The sequence below is a fragment of the Microcaecilia unicolor genome, chromosome 3 (assembly GCF_901765095.1).
Source record: "Microcaecilia unicolor chromosome 3, aMicUni1.1, whole genome shotgun sequence".
In the NCBI taxonomy this organism is placed as follows: domain Eukaryota; kingdom Metazoa; phylum Chordata; class Amphibia; order Gymnophiona; family Siphonopidae; genus Microcaecilia; species Microcaecilia unicolor.
Genome location: NC_044033.1, coordinates 527804742 through 527820571, shown reverse-complemented (window position 1 = coordinate 527820571; position 15830 = coordinate 527804742). Strand labels below are relative to the sequence as shown.

General features: G+C 43.2%; 1 protein-coding gene and 1 long non-coding RNA gene across 2 annotated transcripts in view; one reads left to right on the top strand and one right to left on the bottom strand.

The window, feature by feature from the left end:
* The window catches only part of LOC115467326, a 145740-nt gene that overhangs the window by 98750 nt on the left and 31160 nt on the right, over positions 1 to 15830 (bottom strand). Inside the window, exon 2 of the long non-coding RNA XR_003941679.1 lies at positions 10770 to 10774. This is a non-coding gene — a long non-coding RNA (uncharacterized LOC115467326). The remainder of the gene's footprint in view (positions 1 to 10769; positions 10775 to 15830) is intronic.
* LOC115467322 (zinc finger and BTB domain-containing protein 24-like) overlaps positions 7107 to 15830 on the top strand; it is a 44721-nt gene continuing 35997 nt past the window's right edge. Inside the window, exons 1-2 of the mRNA XM_030199193.1 lie at positions 7107 to 7228; positions 12162 to 13120. Of these exons, the coding sequence (XP_030055053.1) occupies positions 12190 to 13120 (931 nt within the window). The 5' untranslated portion in view covers positions 7107 to 7228; positions 12162 to 12189. The remainder of the gene's footprint in view (positions 7229 to 12161; positions 13121 to 15830) is intronic.

Genomic DNA, 15830 nt, shown 5'->3' with positions numbered 1-15830 from the left:
GTGTTTTTTCTTTGTTTAGTTTTAGTTGAAATGCATTTGCCCAAGAGAATAAAAGCAACGCATAGCATAGAAGAGCTGCTGACCACAAAGATGCTAGGAAGACTGAGGACTCTCTCACTCAGCCCACGGGGTAGAGAGGGAGAGCAGGTCCTGGCCCAGACCTAAGAGCCAATAGGGAAAGCTCACATGGAGTCAAATCACAAGATACTACAATGCGGTTGAATACAAATAATACTCATATTAAATATGCATAACAGTGAACCATGCTTCCGTGAATATGGGTGGCAACAAGCAAACAGACCACAACAATAAAGGTCAACCCAAAGTTCAGTAACACCACATAGATCCATACTGCCCGAAACAGGCCTTGTTTCACGCACATAAGAGCTGCTTCAGGGGCTCTAAACTGTAGTAGACTGCCCCAATTTGACCGCCCCTATTGGACTGTCCGTTCACTTGTCTCTTAGATTGTAAGCTCCTTGAGGCAGGGACTGCCCCTCTACGTTAAATTGTACAGCGCTGCGTAACCCTAGTAGCGCTTTAGAAATGTTAAGTAGTAGTAGTACATCAAAACACTGGTTTGACGAAAATAGCCGAGGGCTTCTAATGTTAGCATACCGGACGTCAGGCAATCTTCATCCCTTCCGATCCTCCACATATACCTCATTCGATCTCTATGCAACCTATATATTTGTTATCAACCGACTGGGCAAATGCCTTTGATGGTATTATGTAAGCCACATTGAGCCTGCAAATAGGTGGGGAAATGTGGGGTACAAATGCAATAAATAAATAAATACAAAAACTAGAGTCTTGCTTCAACAGCTGTTTTTGTATGCTGATGCTAGAAGCTTGGCTATTTTCGTCAAACCGGCGTTTTGATATACGTGGGCGAAACGTCCTGTGTCAGGCAGTGTGGATCTATGTGGTAAGAACATAAGTCTGACCCAGTATAGCTACTGTTATGTCCTTATGTTCTGACAGCCTCACTCATAGCATCCGATAATTTGAAGGGTCTTTTCCGTGCAGGCCTGAGTGAGCTGGACCCATAGGAGAATCTTAAAGGAGGTGGCAGGAAGACACATAAATTATGTGTTATAGACTGCTTAAGTGTTGCCATACTGGGACAGGCTGAAGGTCCATCAAGCCCAGTATCATGTTTCCAACACTGGCCAATCCAGGTTACAAGTGCCTGGCAAGATCCCAAAACAGTACATTTTATGCTGCTTATCCTAGAAATAAGCAGTGGATTTTCCCAAGTCCATTTTAATAATGGCTTATGGACTTTCTTTTAGGAAGCTATCCAAACCTTTTTTTTTAACCCCGCTAAGCTAATTGCTTTTACCACATTCTCTGGCAACAAATTCCAGAGTTTGATTACACATAGAGTGTAGAAATACTTTCTCTGATTCATTTTAAATTTACTACTTTGTAGGTTCATTTTGTGCCCCCAGTCAGGGCCGGTCTTAGCAATTGCGGAGCCCTGTGCAGACCAGTTTGGTGGGACCTAGCCCCACCCCTTGTTGAGAAGGTGTGTTTTAAACTTTTTTTAAAAATTTCAAATAAAGACAAATCACACAAAAATGTGTACAGAAAAACTAATTTATTTATTTATTTATTGCATTTGTATCCCACATTATCCCACCTCTTTGCAGGCTCAATGTGGCTTACAATACATCATGAATAGTGGAAAGATGAAAGAAAGAAGATCTAGAGTAACGTGCTAACTAAGAACATGATGGTAGTTTAACAAGCAAATGTTGTAAGGCAATTCTGGATGTACGTTTAGGAGTTCATATTTGTTGATCTTTGTGGTATGCCTTGTTGAAGAGATGCGTCTTCAATAGTTTGCGGAAGTTAGTTCGTTCATAGATCGTTTTTAAGTTGTGCGGCAGCACGTTCCAGAATTGTGTGCTCAGGTAGAAGGTTGACGCGTGCATTAGTTTGTATTTTAGGCCTTTACAGTTGGGGAAGTGAAGATTAAGGAATGTGCGGGATGACTTTTTAGCATTCCTGGGTGGTAGGTCTATCAGGTCTGACATGTATGCTGGGGCGTCTCCGTGGGTGATTTTGTGAACTAGAGTGCATACCTTGAACATGATCCGTTCTTTGAGTGGGAGCCAGTGTAGTTTTTCTCTCAGGGGTTTAGCACTTTCATATTTTGCTTTACTGAATATGAGTCTACCTGCAGTGTTCTGAGCTGTTTGAAGTTTCTTGATTATTTGCTCTTTACAGCCAGCGTAGAGTGCATTGCAGTAATCTAGATGGCTGAGTACCATTGATTGTACCAGGTTGCGGAAGACGGCCCTTGGGAAAAAAGGTTTTATTCTTTTTAATTTCCACATTGAGTGGAACATCTTCTTGGTTGCGTTTTTCGCGTGGCTCTCAAGTGTTAGGTGTCGGTCAATGGTAACTCCAAGAATTTTTAGGGTGTCAGAAATTGGAAGATTCAGTTTTGGTGTTGAATTTGTTCGTGTTATGTTGCGAGGTGAGTACTAGGCATTGAGTTTCAGCTGAAAAGCGTCCGCCCATGTGTGCATGATCTGTAGGCTTTGGTTGATATCATTGGAAATTTCCTTTAAGTCTTGTTTAAATGGGATGTAGATCGTTACATCATCTGCGTATATGTACGGGTTAAGGTTTTGGTTTGATAATAGTTTCGCCAATGGTATCATCATTAAGTTGAATAAGGTCGGTGAGAGGGGGGATCCCTGTGGAACTCCGCATTCAGGTATCCATGTGGCTGATGTATTCGAATTAGCTGTCACTTGGTATGATCGTGTGGTTAGGAACCCCTTGAACCATTTGAGAACGTTGCCGCCAATTCCGAAGTACTTGAGGATGTGTAGTAGTATTCCATGGTCAACCATGTCGAAGGCGCTAGACATCAAATTGTAGAAGTAGTATGTTCTTGCCAGTTGCAATCATTTCTTTGAATTTATTCATGAGAGTAACTAGTACCGTTTCCGTACTGTGATTAGATCGGAATCCTGACTGGGAGTCGTGTAATATTGAGAATTTGTCTAAATGGTTTGTGAGTTGTTTGGTTACCATCCCTTCCGTTAGTTTAGTTATTAAGGGGATGGATGCTACTGGCCTGTAGTTGGTTAGTTCACTGGCACTCTTCTTTGCGTCTTTGGGTATAGGGGTGAGTAGAATGTTTCCTTTCTCCTTCGGGAAGAGTCCAATTTGTAACATATGGGTCACGTGGTTCGTGAGGTCTATTATAAATTGTTGAGGGGCAGATGTCATGAGGTTGTTTGGACATATGTCTAGTTTGCAATGAGATTTGGCGAATCTTTTGAGCGTTTGGGAGATAGTATCCTCTGATAATATCTCGGTTAGTCCAGGTTCTGTTTGCTTGGTATACTCCAGGGTCTGGGTCTAGACAGTCGAGCAGTTCGGTGTAATCAGTGGTACTGACCGGTATTTTAAGTTGCAGTTGTATGATTTTCTCATTGAAGTATCTTGCAAGATTGTCTGCTCCTGGTGTGTCTTTGCTGTTGGTTGTGACTGGTGTGCTGTCTAGTAGTTTATTCACGAGTTGGAAGAGTTTGTGTGTGTCTTTGTAGCCTGGTCCGATTTCAGTTTTATAAAATAATCTTTTAGTTTAGCAAGCAGCCTGAGCCAACAGATTTATTTTCCACTGAACATAATTAACTTTGTATGAACTTGGCTGCTAATAGTGTGCTGAACTGGACAATGTTGGCACATTTAAGGACCTGTTTACTAAGCCGCGTTATAGGCGCATTAACATTTTTAACGCAAGTTAACCATATACGTGCATTAACTGTGTACGCTACTACAATATCCCTATAGGTGCCTTACTAAACAGGGCCCTTAGACTGGACATTTCTGCAGGAAGGAAACCCCTCCCTCATTAATCAATACCTTCTCTGTGAAATAACAATTTAAAAAAGGCAAGTGCATTTTTATAATATACCACTGAATTCCACAAAGCAAAAGGAGCAGTTTCCCACAGAAAAAAAAAAGATTTTAAATGCCCCCGGGTTTCAATCTAATTCATATTTAATGTGGGATAAAATGCTATAAATAAGTAAATAAATAGAAGCTCTGAAAGTTGAGCACCTGATTCTCATAACATTATGTCTGTTTAGTAGCCCATTACCAGGAGAAAAAAAAATCTCTGCACGAATATAATAGTAAAGGAAAGGGAAATGGGACATGTGTGGGAAAGCGCGGGGTATAAATGTAATTAATAATAATAATACTGCCTTTCTGAGGTTTTTGCAACTACATTCAAAGTGGTTTACATATATTCAGGTACTTATTTTGTACCAGGGGCAATGGAGGGTTAAGTGACTTGCTCAGAGTCACAAGGAGCTGCAGTGGGAATTGAACCCACTTCCCCAGGATTGAAGTCTGCTGCACTGACCACTAGGCTACTCCTCCACTAGCAACATTCCATGTAGAAGTTGGCCCTTGCAGATCAGCAATGCGGCCACGCAGGCTTCTGTTTCTGTGAGTCTGAAGTCCTGCACGTAGGAGAAGGGAAATGGGACTTGAATTACTGCCTTTCTGAGGTTTTTGCAACTACATTCAAAGCGGTTTACATATATTCAGGTACTTATTTTGTACCAGGGGCAATGGAGGGTTAAGTGACTTTGCCCACAGTCACAAGGAGCTGCAGTGGGAATCAAACTCAGTTCCCCAGGATCAAAGTCCACTGCACTAACCTGTAGGCTACTCCTCCCTTTAACCAGCCCCTCCAAACGACACAGATACTACCTTGATTTCTTTTTACAGTATCCTCCCCCCACCCCCGTCCCTTTAACCAACCCCTCTAAACGACACAGATATTACCTTGAATTTTTTTTTTACAGTATCCTATCCTCCCCTTCCCTCCAACCACCCACCCAGCTATTCCAGACCTACTCCCCCGATCCGCAGAGTACACTCTCTGCATATACCTGAAGCCACCCTAGTGGTCTAGTGGAGTCTTCAGGGCAGGAAAGATCTCCAGTCTTTTCTGCCGGCGCTGGCCCACTTGCTGCCGCATCTTCTTTAAAATGGCTGCCAAGACTTCCAACAGCAGCCTCGCCTTCAGCGGAAGTCTTACCAGCAACTGGGGATCTTTCCCCGAAGACTCTGCTAGACCACCTGGGAGGTCGGGAGGGCACCCCTGTGGCTCGGGGAAAGGGAGGCAAGGAGTCAGATTGCGGCAATAGCAGGGAGCGCCCTGGAGGTGCGGGGCCCTGTGCGACTGCCCCTGTCGCTCCAGCCTAAGACCGTCCCTACCCTCAGTCCTACTATTTTTGGAAAGAGTAAACAAACGATTCACGTCTACTTGTTCCACTCTACTCATTTTATAGACCTCTATCATATCTCCCCTCAGCCGTCTCTTCTCTGAGCTGATGAGCCCTAGCAGTTTCAGCCTTTCCTCATAGGGAAGTCGTCCCATCCCCTTTATCATTTTCATCACCCTTCTCTAATTCCACTATATCTTTTTTGAGATGTGGTGACCAGAATTGAATACAATATTCGAGATGCAGTCGCACCATGGAGCGATACAAAGGCATTATAACATCCTCATTTTTGTTTTCCATTCCTTTCCTAATAATACCTAACATTCTATTTGCTTTCTTAGCCGCTGCCAAACACTGAGCAGAAGTTTCAACGTATCATCAACGATGACATCTAGATCCCTTTCTTGGTCTGTGACTCCTAACGTGGAACCTTGCATGACGTAGCTATAATTTGGATTCCTCTTTCCCACATGCATCACTTTGCACTTGCTCACATTAAACGTCATCTGCCATTTAGACGCCCAGTCTCGTAACGTTGTCTTGTAATTTTTCACAATCCTCCCGCGATTTAATGACTTTGAATAACTTTGTATCGTCAGCAAATTTAATTATCTCACTAGTTACTCCCATCTCTAGGTCATTTATAAATATGTTAAAAAGCAGTGGTCCCAGCACAGACCCCTGGGGAACCCCACTAACTAACCTTCTCCATTGAGAATACTGACCATTTAACCTGCTATAAAAATGCTAAATAGTAGTAGTATCTTTTAACCAGTTTTTAATCCATAATAGGACACTACCTCCTATCCCATGACTTTCAGTTTCCTCTGGAGGCTTTCATGAGGTACTTTGTCAAATGCCTTTTGAAAATCCAGATACACAATATTAACCAGCTCGCCGTGATTTGCTGGTGCAGAATCTGAGTGAAGTGCACGGCTGTATGTGTACATTATAGACCTCTATGTCCTTCACATGTGTATGTGCGAACCATTTAGTGTAAATCATCGCACCTTACTTTCCTTTATAGAATACTCTTAAAATAGGTGCCGTAAGCTACACCTGTTAGAGAATTACCTTATCGTACCTATAAAGTACAGTGATACAGTATATAATGTACTTAGCACCCGTGAGACCTTCCTTAGAGCAGCAGGCTGAGAACCAAGGAAGCCCAGTTCAAATTCTACTGCAGCTGCTTGTCATTTTGGTCGTCCCTTAACCCTCTGTGGCCGCTAGGGACAGGGAGATACCTATTGTACATAAATGTAACTATCCTTGAGCTGCTAGGGAAAAAAGTGAGAGTTAACCCAAATCTCTCTATATAAAAAGCAACACCAACGTTCTATGAAGCCTCCAGCCGGAAGTGTGAAGGGGGCGAGATATCCGGTTTCCCTATGAGTGTCTGCCCCGCCCTCTCTGTAACACAGTCAGTGAAGGAAAACAGCAGAGCACGAAATCAAATCGCTGGCTCTGTAACAGTGAAGGACTCAGAGGGGGGAGGGGAGAGAGGCCAGAGGGCAGGGACACACACACTCCCACATGCACACAGAAGAAAACATTGCTAGCCCCCGTTTCATTTGCATCAGAAACGGGGCTTTTTTACTAGTAAATGAATAAATAAGATTGTACTTTGCTGTGCACCCAATCTAAGCTCTATGATTAAGGGATGATTTTCATACAGCACTGTGTACATGGTGATTCTGGATAAATGATATCAGATAGGGTATCAGAGTTGTGTTAACTCCTTACCTTGCTTCTTTTCACCTAAGAAAACACAGTTTGTACTTTTGTGGGTGATTTTTGGACATAAAAAGCTTAACAGTAAATTTTTATTTTAGTGTTAGGTCCTTAACATTGGATCTTGAGACACAGCTGAAGTCTAGCGCTGCCCCCAGCTGGTGAGGAGCAGCCCTGCCATCATGCCAGCCAATGCACCGAAACTGGCAGTGTATGAACCAAGAGCTGTAAGTAACAAGCATTCGTGCTTTGGGCTCTGTCGTTATTATACAGTCATTGTTTAATTTTGAAAATGTGAAATAAATTTGTATCATTAAATTAGCCCAGAACACAGCGATGGTGATAGAATCATGAATGCCAACATGAGAAGCAACCTCAGAAGTCATCAGTTGCACAGTGCTTAGACATGCTGCAGCGATACAGACTGCTAAGGTTTTCTTCTTGGCTTCTAAATTCCCTATTTTCTGTTTGGAGTGGTTATTTTCTCTTCGTAGAAACAGAAAAATGTAGACAGAGAGAGAGAGACCATATGGCCAGTCTTCTCATCCATGCCATCAACTCTATCACTCCCTTAGAGATCCTATGCACTTGTCCCAAGCTCTCTTGAATTTAGATACTGTCTTAGTCTGCACTACCTCCACCTGGGAGGCCGTTCCACGAATTCACCACCCTTTCCGTGAAGAAGTATTTCCTCAGGTTACTTGTCCGCTTTCACCTTCTTCAGCCTATTCCCCCTTGCTTCCTTCAGATTGAAAGAGATTTGCCTCCTGTGCATTTATTTATTTAGTTATTTGTTGCATTTGTATCCCACATTTTCCCACCTATTTGCAGGCTCAATGTGGCTTCCTGATCGCCAATTTTTATGGAGCTCAGAGAACATCTGGTGGATCCTCTTAAAAATTTGCTTAATAAATCCTTGGACACGAGAGAGGATCCACAAGATTGGAGAAGAGTGGATGGGGGTCCTCTTCACAAAAATGGTGACAGAGAAGACGTGGGAAACTGTCGGCGCAGTTGAAAGAAAGGCTAGTGAACTTTCTGGAATCCAATGGGTTACGTGATCTGAGGCAATATGGTTTTAGCAAAGGAAAATCATGCCAAACCAATCTGATTCTTCCTTAACTGGGTGACCAGAGGATTTTCGCAAAGTCTTTGGCAAAATGTCTCTATCATACATCTCCCCTCTCCTGCCTTTCTTCCAAACTCTGCCCCATACACTTTATGATGAAGCCCTCTGGTTCGATTTCATCCTGTTTGTCTTTTTAAAAGTGCAGTCTCCAGAATTGTACAGAGTATTCTAAACGAGGTCTCGCCACAGTCTTTTACAGGTGCATCATTGGCTCCTTTTTCCTACTGGCCATTCCTCTCCCTGTGCACCCAGGCATCCTTCTAACTTTCGCCATCACCTTTTCTACCTGTTTGGTCACCTTAAGATCATCACATACAATCACACCCAAGTCCTGCTCCTCTTTCTTGCACAAAAGTTCTTCAGCCCCTAAACTGTATCGTTCCCTTGAGCTTTTGCAGCCCAAATGCATGACCCTACGTTTTTTTAACATTAAATCTTAGCTGCAAAATTCCAGACCATTCTTCTAGCTTCGCTAAGTCCTTCCTCATGTTACCCACACCATCAGGGGTGTTTGCCCTATTGCAAATTTTGATATCATCCACAAAGAGGCAAACCTTACCAAACAGCCCTTCAGCAATATTGCTTGCAGAAATGTTAAAAAGGAACTGGCTTAAGAACTGAACCTTGCAGCACATCACTAGTAACATCCTTTTTTTCTCAGAATGAGCTCCATTTACCACTACGCTCTGTCGCCGTCCATTCAACCAGTTCCCACCCAGTTAGTGACTTTCGGGCCCATACCGAGAGCACTCAGTTTATCTACTACTAATCATTTCTGTAGCGCTACTAGACATACGCAGTGCTGTACACATTATATGCAGGTACTTTCTCTGTCCCTCAGGGCTCACAATCTAAGTTTTTGTACCTGGGACAATGGAGGGTTAAGTGACTTGCCCAGAGTCACAAGGACCTACAGTGGGAATTGAACCCAGTTCCTCAGGATCAAAGTCCGCTGCACTAACCAATAGGCCACTCCTCCACCATTTGTCATCTGTGCAGAAGTGTTATCAAAAGGCTTTAAATCAAAATACACCATCTAGCACTCTCCCTTGATGATCCAATTCTCTGGTCACCCAGTCTAAGATCTGCCTTGGGTCCTAAACGTTTCAGTTCTGTGTTTTAAAAGAATTTCCACTAATTTACTTACCACAGAAGTCAGACTTACCGGCCTGTAGTTCCCAACCTCCTCTTTACTTTTGTGTTTGTGGAGAGAGACCACATCTGCTATTCTGCAGTCCTCTGGAAACACTCCCCTCTCTAGAAGAGCACTCAAATGGTCAGCCAGAGGAGCCGTCAAAACTTCCCTAAGTTCCTTCAGTACCCTCAGGTGTATGCCATCCAGCCCCATCGCTTTGTCCACCTTTAGATAGCTCCTCACAAACACAGTCTTCTGAAAATGGTTCAGGGACTACCACCCCTCCATTCCTATTTGTGTTTGTCTTCTGCGGTCCTGATCCCCGGTCCTTCAGCTGTGAACACAGAACAGAAGTATTCGTTAAGCAATTTCGCCTTATCTTTATCAATATATTCCTCCCCTTCACCTTTGGGTCTCACAATGCCACTTGTACACTTACTCCTATCACTAACATATCTAAAAAATGTCTTCCCCCCCCTCTCCCCATTTTACCATACTGGCTATTTTTTCTTCTGTTTGCATCTTTGTTTTCCTGACTACTCTACAGCTTCTCTTAGCTTTTCCAGCTATTTTTGCCTGTCTTCCTCTTTCTGCGATCTCTTGCAGTTTACAAAGTCTAACTTCTTTTTCGTTACTTTTTTAGATGCTACTTTTGAGAACCAGAGCAGGCCTCCTTTTCCTCTTACTTTTATTTACTTTCCTTACAATAGCTCCTTTCAGTTTTGCCCGCTGCTTTCCAACTTCTTCCATATGTTCCCATCCAGACAGCAATTCCTTGAGGTAATTTCCCGTCAGAACAAAATTAGTATTTTTTAAAGTCAAAAACAATTGATCAGGTTTTCTTCTCTCTGGGTTTGCTTTTGTATATTCAGTTTAGTCTGGTGCCTCTTCGTATTTTGGTGGGTTTTTTTTTAGGTTGTTTGAGCTGTCACAAGTGGCAACACACACACAAATGTGATTGCGTCCCCTTTTTCCTACTTATATACGTATTTATTTATTTATTGCATTTGTATCCCACATTTTCCCGCCTATTTGCAGGCTCAATGTGGCTTACAGAGTTTTGTAATGGTGTTGTCATTCCAGGATATCAGATACAATTAGTGATGTAACAAGATTAAGTAGGGAAAAGAAAAGAGTTAGGTGGGAGAGTATAGCAGGTAGACATTCTTAACTGGGTTGGGTTGTCGAAGTGGTTTATTGAGGCTATGGATTTTCTTTGTAGTCTTTTTTTTTTTTCTTAAGATTTATTTATTACATTTCAATATGATACATTCATAAATAATAAATGTCGGCAATCAGGCAATACATCCAAAGGAAAAAAAATACTTCATCCATTACATTCTCATGGATTTACAGAAAATGTCTTATATACTTAGGCCACAAATGAGTACGATCAAGATACAAAGTAATAATCACTAGGAAAAATAGAGTAAACTCTTATAACAACATAAGGAGGACAGAATCCCAGGCTTTACCAGCGGTTTCAGCTCCCTACTGGTGTCACCGAGGCTTGAACATCCCTACTTTCCTTACTTGTTAAAAGGAGCTTCAGCTTTTCTGGATCAAAAAATACATAATGAACATTGCTAAATGACACAAGGCATCTACATGCAAATTTTAATTTAAATGCTCCTCCCAAGGAGAGAATTCAAGGCCTAAGCCCCAAAAATTCTCGCCTTTTTTTCTGTGTAGACTTACTGACGTCTGGAAAAATCTGTATTTTCGATCCATAAAACTGGGCTGCCATAGATTGGAAGTAAAGTCTCAATATGTTATTTTGATCAGTCTCAAACGCAAAGGACACCAGGAGAGTAGTGCGTTCAGTAATAATCTCTAGTGAAGTTTCAAGAAATTGAGTAAGGTTCAAGTCTGGAACTGTCCCCAAATTTGGTTTAGTTCCTGTAGTATAATAGGCCTTCACAATTGGAGGAAAAACCTCTTTTGGAATCCTTAATACATCTAGGAAATATTTCTGTAACATCTCTTTTGGAGGGAGTAAATGGTTTTTAGGAAAGTTTAAGGTTTTCCCTTCTTTTATATAATAATTGGGTTTCTACTACTACTACTACTACTTAACATTTCTAAAGCGCTACTAGGGTTATGCAGCGCTGTACAATTTAATATGGAAGGACAGTCCCTGCTCAAAGAGCTTACAATCTAGAAGACAGGTGTACAATCTAAAGACAAGTGTACAGTCAAAAGACAAGTGTAGAGTCCGTCTGATAGGGCATACTATATTTCACGAAAGGTTAGGTGCCGAAAGCAGCCTTGAAGAGGTGAGTTTTAAGCAGAGATTTGAAGATGGGTAGAGAGGGGGTTTGGCGTAGGGGTTGAGGAAGATTGTTCCAGGCATAGGGTGAGGCAAGGCAGAATGAGCGGAGCCTGGAGTTGGTGGAGAAGTGAACTGATAGGAGGGATTTGTCCTGTGAGCAGAGGTTATGGGCGGGAACATAGGGAGAGTGAGGGTAGAGAGGTAGTGAGGAGCCACAGACCGGGTGCATTTGTAGGTAAGGAGGAGAATCTTGAATTGTATGCGGTATCTGATCGGAAGCCAGGTACTTGTGACCTGGCTTGGCCACTGTTTGGAAAACAGGATACTGGGCTAGATGGACCATTGGTCTGACCCAGTATGGCTAATCTTATGTTCTTAAGATACATATCTCTATGCATTGAAAAAAATACAGACTACAAATGAAATGTATTTGTAGCATCCGTGTACGATAGGGGCTCTTGCAGAGACAGGGGAAATCCAGAAGTACAAAGTGGAGCTCCTTCCTTTTGTCAGCTTTAGGGACTTTTCTGTGATTTTTGTGACCATAACATCAATATAAAATAGATGAGTTGGTTCAAATTCCAGTAAAGGTGACGGTTGCTTTTTCTTTTTTCCTCTTGCTAGGTTTGTCCCATCTGACTTGTAGTAAAGAATGGCAGAAACAGCCCCTGCGCTTGCAGCAGAGAAACCCGTTCTCATTCATTCTGGGGTCCACCGCGACACCGTGCTGGCAAACTTTGAGGAGCAGCGACGCAAGGACTTCCTGTGTGACATCACGTTGATCGTGGAGAATGTGCAGTTCCGGGCACACAAGGCCCTGTTGGCTGCCACTAGTGAGTACTTCTCCGTGATGTTTGCCGAGGAGGGTGAGCTTGGCCACTCTGTCTACATGCTAGAGGGAATGGTGGCTGATGTCTTTGGGGCTTTGCTGGGCTTCATCTACACAGGCCACCTCCATGTGAGCCAGAAGACCACAGAACAGATTGTGGCTACTGCTCAGCTCTTAAAAGTCAATAACTTGGTGAAGGCCTATTCCGATTACCAGAGCAAGCATGGCCCTGAAGATCCAGTGCCCAGATGCAGGGATGCAGTCACCGCCACTGCAATTGGAGAGCTGCCAAAACGGAAGCGAGGACGACCGAAGAAGTATTCACCTGGCTGCCAGGAAGAAGTGGTGGTCATTTCTGCAGAATGCACGCAGCCCAATGAGAGTGGAGAGGAAGAAAATTGGAGGAGAAAAGAAACAGAAGGAGTGATCTCCAATAGCCGTGTCAGGGACAAAGAGGAGGAAGGGGCTAACGGGACACAGAACTCGGGAACTCTCCTGCAGCCCTTGGCACCAGAGATGTGCAACTCCGGACCCCAGAGAGAAGGCAAGAGCAGGAGCCGATGCAGCCAGCGAAAGCTGCAAAGATCTGTAAGACTGAGAGACTATAAGTTATTGGGTGACGAGGACAAACAAGAAGAAGGCAAGAGAGGAGAGGAAAGGAAGAGGCGACCGAACGCGGAGGTGCAGTGCAAGGACTGTGGCAAAGTGTTTAAATATCATCACTTTCTGGCAATTCACCGAAGGACTCACACAGGTGGGTAAAACTTTGAGCAAGCACATCCGTTCGCTTTCAGGGAGAACCTAACTCTGAGCTTGGCTACGTTTTGTTAGATAAGAGCTAGTTTGAACAGGTTTCAAGGATTCTGTGTGTCCTACCTTGCAGGATATAACAGTCCTATACAGTCAAAAGCCCAGGCAAGCTGTTACAGGGGAGAAGGCATGATTATTCTCCTAGAATACACAGGGAGCTTGCAATATTCTTCTGCGGGGTTTTCTTTTATCAGATATCCCACTGCCAAGAGGATAAATGAGGCATCAGGAAATATTATAGAAACTGCCTGATAACTCCGGAGGCCCAGTTAAATCACTTGTGTCTGCCTAAGTGTTGATACTCGGTGGCAACTGGGGTGGTCCTTGGCCAGAGCGTGGGAGGAGCGGGTTAGAGGCAGTAGTCGCACTGCTAGCCAGTTGAGTAAGAAGCTTAGGACAGTATTTAGCTGCAGAGGTAACGGGCAATGGTCTGAATATTGACCGGAGCCCAGTTAATCTCTAGGTAGCGCCAGAGGGGTTTCACGTGCTTTAGCCTGCCTTTGAAGCTCCCTAGAGGTCTGAGGGGCATACGGACAGCATGCGATGCCTACTTTTTACTGCCCGTCGCAAGTCCAATCGCAAAATGGGATCGTGGCAACCCTTTGAGGCCACACCCATGCTTTGGCAGGAGGGTGGGAGGGTTGTATTCCATTATGTGGGTTCTGGTCAATATTTAGCCAGGGTCTGCATAACTGTCTTATGTGGGCTCTGGTTGAATATTGGCCAGGACCCATTTGTATGAATTAGCCCCGGGTGTGCATTACCAGTGTGTGGACATGGCTGGCATTAAATATGGGCTCAATATTGACCAGAGAGAAACTAGCAACAAGATCTGTTTTGTCTGTATACACTTTCCTTATCTACTGCCCTCATTTTCCCATTCCCAAGAGTCATCTGTGCCTCACAGGATTTACCTCTGTTAGAGCAAAGTATCCTCTGCTTATCCCAGGCTTTGCCCCTCACCCCCCCCCCCCCCCACCCTTCCAGCTAAGTATCCTCGGTACTTATCCCAGACGTTACCCCTCACTCCACCCCCACCCCCGCCGCTAAGGGTCCTTGGTGTTTATGACACTCAAAACTGCAATATCAAATGGTGTTGAACTTCACTAAACCGATACTATGATAACTCCCAAACACCAATCAATTACTCTTGCTCTGTAGGGATGAGATTTATAACTACTTTTTATGAAAAGAATTTTGGGGGGGAGAAAAAGAGATCTCGAAGATCCTTAGGGAAAATCCTAGGATACAACTAGCCTTACTTTTCTGCTAATGCTTGATTTTCTTTCATTGTCTCAAAAAAACCTCCCTTTTTTTTACATTTGCAATTCCTAAATGCACATCAACTTCTTCATAAAACGTTCTTATTCCAATACGTTCATCTTAAAGTGACAAGCGCTGCTTTCAGGACCCTTTCTTTCAGCTTGAAATCTTTAAAGCACACAATGATTTTTATTTATTTATTTATTGCATTTGTATCCCACATTTTCCCACCTTTTTGCGGGCTCAGTGTGGCTTACAATAAGATATGAATAATAGAAATACATTTGTTACAACTTGGTTATGGATTACATTGTGCAGAGTTGTGCGAGACATTCGAATATCATTAGGAATATAACAAAGGGACATCAACATCGAAACATTGGAAGGAGGCAATGGGAAGCTAAAGGGCAGTGTTAGACACAAAGACATATGGTGTACATAGTTCCGTGAATAAGTGTATGATTGACTGGATTACGGGATGAGGGATCAGAAGTGGATGTATGTTGCATTGATGAACAGTGAGTATGGACTCTATGTGTTTTGGCTCTTTCCGTAAGTTTGTTCAAACAGGTGAGTCTTCAGTAATTTACGGAAGGAAGCTTGTTCGTTAATCACTCTTAGGTTGCGCGGTAGTGTATTCCAAGACTGCGTGCTCATGTGGGAAAAGGTTGACGCGTGTAGCGTCTTGTATTTCAGGCCCTTGCAAGTGGGGAAGTGGAGGTTGAGGTGTGTTCGGGATGATCTTTTAGCGTTTCTGGGTGGTAGGTCTATTAAATCAGACATGTACGCTGGGGCTTCGCCGTAAATGATCTTATGGACTAGTGTGCAAACTTTAAAAGTAACGCGTTCCTTAAGTGGAAGCCAATGTAATTTCTCTCGTAGTGGTTTTGCCCTTTCATATCTTGGTTTTCCGAAGATGAGCCTGGCTGCTGTGTTCTGGGCTGTTTGAAGTTTCCTCAGTATTTACTCTTTGCAGCCTGCGTATAGTGAGTTGCAGTAATCCAGATGGCTGAGGACGAGGGATTGCACTAGGCTGCGGAAGACGAATCTTGGGAAGAATGGTCTTATCCTTTTCAATTTCCACATGCAGTAGAACATCTTCTTGGTTGTGTTGTTTGCGTGGGTTTCGAGTGTTAGGTGGCGGTCGATAGTGACTCCAAGGATTTTTAGCGTTTCTGAGACTGGGAGGTTTAGGTTTGGTGTGTTTATCGCATTGAATTCATTTGTGTTGTATTGGGAGGTGAGTATCAGGCATTGGGTTTTTTCTGCATTTAATTTCAGGCGGAATGCATCTGCCCATGTGTTCATGATGTGTAGACTTTGATTGATTTCGTTGGAGATTTCTTTGGTGTCTTGTTTGAATGGGATGTATATTGTCACATCATCGGCGT